This window comes from Gossypium hirsutum, chromosome D11 (assembly GCF_007990345.1).
Source record: "Gossypium hirsutum isolate 1008001.06 chromosome D11, Gossypium_hirsutum_v2.1, whole genome shotgun sequence".
Classification (NCBI taxonomy): domain Eukaryota; kingdom Viridiplantae; phylum Streptophyta; class Magnoliopsida; order Malvales; family Malvaceae; genus Gossypium; species Gossypium hirsutum.
Window position 1 is genome coordinate 49,761,099 of NC_053447.1, and position 3,637 is coordinate 49,764,735.

A 3,637-nucleotide genomic window follows, 5' to 3' on the forward strand; every position below is an offset into this window, starting at 1 on the left:
GGAGGTGAAAATGGGTAATTCAATACATCTTTTATTATATAGCCGTCCATGTCATATAACTTTAAACATTCGTACATATTACAGAAAAGGCATGCAATAATATTATCAGCAGTTACTGCCATTTGTCTATACCCATTCGTCCCCGCATATTTTGAAAGATTCCAATCTCATAATATCACTAATAAAATATTCACACTAGGTTTCATTTAAAGTTTAATTTTGAATTTAATTTTATAATTTTATAAAATTGAGTTTTTTTTTTTGTTTTAATTTGTCATAGTTTTTTCTTTCTAATTTATGAAAATAAGAAACATAACATCCACTATTGTTTTTGCTAATTTATTTTATATTAATTACTGGATAACTGGTTTTTATTAAATTTGTACATATAAATTGTTAAATTGTTTATTTTCAAATAAATAATTTAATGATAAGATTTAATAGTGTTACACAATTAGATAAAATTTCTAATTTTTGTAAAATATAAAATCACAAATTAAAGTAAGATGAAATTCACAATTACACCTTGATACTCTTTATAAATCTAAGACATTGATGAACAGTGATATGTAAATCACACTAGTTGATCCTATACTATTCATAGTTGTTGCATTATTGCAGAAGTGAAAGCAGCAGCAACATGGATGAGAGGCTTCTTGGGTCAGAAGAACCAAAGGAAAACAGTAATAATCTGAGGAGGAGAGTTTTAGAGGAATCAGGAAAACTATGGAAGGTTGGGTTTCCTTCAATGTTAGCGAGGGTTACAGCTTTTGGCATGTTTGTAGTGACCCAAGCTTTCATTGGACACATTGGTGAACGACAGCTTGCAGCATATGCTCTTATACAAGTCATCACAGTTAGATTTGCAAATGGAATATTGGTATATCATGTGATTAATCATTCAGAAATTGCCTTACTTTAGAGTCCCCTGATTGATTATTTGCTTCATCAATATTTTGCAGTTGGGGATGTCCAGTGCAACCGAGACACTATGTGGGCAAGCATTTGGAGCAAAACATTACCACATGTTGGGTATTTACTTGCAAAGGTCATGGATCATTAATCTTGTCACATCAGCTGTGTTGCTACCAGTATTCATCTTTGCATCACCAATCTTCAAATTACTTGGAGAAGATGAGGAAATAGCCACTGCTGCAGGATATATATCTCTTTGGTTCATCCCCATTCTCTACTTTTTTGTTTTCAACTTCACCATCCAAAAATACTTGCAATGCCAGCTTAAAAATATGATTGTTGGGTGGACTTCTGCTGCCTCTTTCATTCTTCATGTGTTGTTGTCATGGATCCTTGTGAGCAAATTGAATTGGGGGATCCCTGGTGCTATGAGTTCAATGATAATATCAAGTTGGTTGGTGGTCATTGGGGAGCTTATTTATGTATTTGGTGGATGGAGTCCCGAAACATGGAAAGGCTTCACTTTTGCTTGTTTTCTTGATCTATTTCCAGTACTTAAGCTCTCAATATCCTCAGGAGTGATGATTTGGTAAAATTCCATTTCCCTTTACTTAGATTTAACATCTAAAATTTTTGTGAATATTTATTCGATTTCTTTGCTTATGTTGTTGGCTTGTCAGCTTAGAGTTGTGGTACTATGCTATCCTAGTCCTGTTGGGAGGGTATATGAAAAATGCTGCAGTTGCCATCGATGCCCTCTCCATTTGGTAAGATGGTCAATTTTCATGTATATATACGCATACCATATATGTTGTCTTTTTCTGACTCGAATTTAACCAAAGAATATATCACATTGCAGCCTGAATATCATAGCTTGGCAACTCATGGTGTTCCTCGGCTTCCTCACAGCAGCTAGGTTGGTGATTTGCCTATAAGTGCTACGTTATCCGAATTTTTCAACTTTTTTTCTGAACTATTAATGTTCATTACATATTTGAATAAATTTGAGCATACCAACTTATTGACTGCAACACTATATTTAAATCGAGATACATGACGGTTTTCTGTCCTACAGTGTGCGAGTTTCAAATGAACTAGGGAGAGGAAACGCCAAAGCAGCAAAATTTTCGATGAAAGTTCTATTATGTACATCACTGAGTATAGGAGTGTTATTCTGGGCACTGTGCTTAATATTTGGGCATCGAATAGGTTACTTGTTTACAAGTGATGAGGAAGTAGCAAACTCCGTGGCAGACCTCTCTTTGTTGCTTTCTTTCTCAGTTTTGCTCAACAGTGTTCAGCCAATCCTCTCAGGCAAGTATATATATATTGCCTGAATATGTATGGGAAGGGAAAAGAATGACATGGTTAAAATCTGCAATGCAGGGATAGCAATTGGTGCTGGTAGACAAAAAATGGTTGCATGTGTTAACATCTGTTCCTATTATGTGGTTGGTGTGCCTTTAGGAATTCTTCTTGGATATGTAGCCAAAATGGAAGTCAAGGTTAGACCTTAAGAAACAGATTTTTTTTATAATGAACTTTATATTTTATTTATTTATAGGCCATCTGGAGGATTAAGCTAGAACAAATGAATAAATAAGTTATTTGATTTCGACAGGGAATATGGATTGGGATGATAATTGGGGTTGCAGCGCAAACATTTGTTCTAGCCTACATTACCTCAAGGACTGATTGGGAAGAAGAGGTAATTAAAATGATGATAATTTTTCTTTTTTAAAATACAATAATTTTTTTTGAAAATAATGGAGGAATACATTTTTTACTTTCCAGGTTAATAAAGCATCAGAGAGGCTAAACAAGTGGCTATTGGAGCCTTCAGAGACATCTTATGGGAAGCTTAGTGGTGAAACAGTGAATGAATGACTCAACAACCATTTCACTATATAAGCTTATAGTGGTCTGAAACGTATGCATATTTTTACACGTAATCAAAGTTTTGTTTTTTTATTAAGTTAAATTCATGGAGGAAAAGTCAGAAATTTTAGTAAGTATCCTATCTTCTGGTGGAAGAGTAGGAACATAACTTTGGTTTTGGAGTTAAAATACTCCACTCGTGATAGTGTTAAATATTTTTATTTGTCAAAAAATCTGTGTATGATCTACATAAGATGATTAGAGTAAATAAAAATTCTTTTACGGTTGTATAAGAATAAAAAATATTAAGGATTGGTTCTTAGGTTATTATTTCTAAATCGCACGAATCAAAAAGTATGTATGAGTGAGATAGATAATGTACAGAATTACAAAGCGCTGGTTCCAATTGCTTGGATTGGTGTAAGATGATTGAGATGTATAAAATGATCACTTATTATTCATACCAAACAAGTCTAGATAAGGGAAGATGCATAGCTCTCTTTTTAGGGACTATCTTGATTTTCTTTATTCTAATAATAAAGAATGTGTCTCAATTTTAGGAGGTGTGTAAAGCTTTTTATTATTTCAAGAAAGAAGCTAGGTCGTCCATCGCTACTATTATATGGATTTCAGGAAAAATTAAGATGGTTAAACAAGCTATTGCTTTTTTAATTCTAACGCTCAAGAACAGATAATTTGGGGCTAAATCTCAAAACAATAATTTTGAAAGTACCCTTATAATATGTTTTCACGTAATCTCAACTAAAAAAAACTCTTAATTATCTTACTTTTATTATGAACTAGAAACGACACCAAAGTACTTATGGAAAGTAATTGTTTGATG

At 33.1% G+C, this 3,637-nt stretch overlaps 1 protein-coding gene across 1 annotated transcript; it reads left to right on the plus strand.

The window, feature by feature from the left end:
• The first annotated feature begins 215 nt into the window (after positions 1 to 215).
• On the plus strand, positions 216 to 3,345 carry LOC107948932 (protein DETOXIFICATION 24). The gene is made up of 8 exons (XM_016883598.2): positions 216 to 880; positions 963 to 1,504; positions 1,596 to 1,682; positions 1,775 to 1,831; positions 1,991 to 2,229; positions 2,302 to 2,420; positions 2,537 to 2,623; positions 2,710 to 3,345. The coding sequence occupies exons 1-8, from the start codon at positions 641 to 643 to the stop codon at positions 2,800 to 2,802; spliced, it is 1,464 nt and encodes a 487-aa protein (XP_016739087.2). The 5' UTR covers positions 216 to 640; the 3' UTR covers positions 2,803 to 3,345.
• Positions 3,346 to 3,637: the final 292 nt, after the last annotated feature.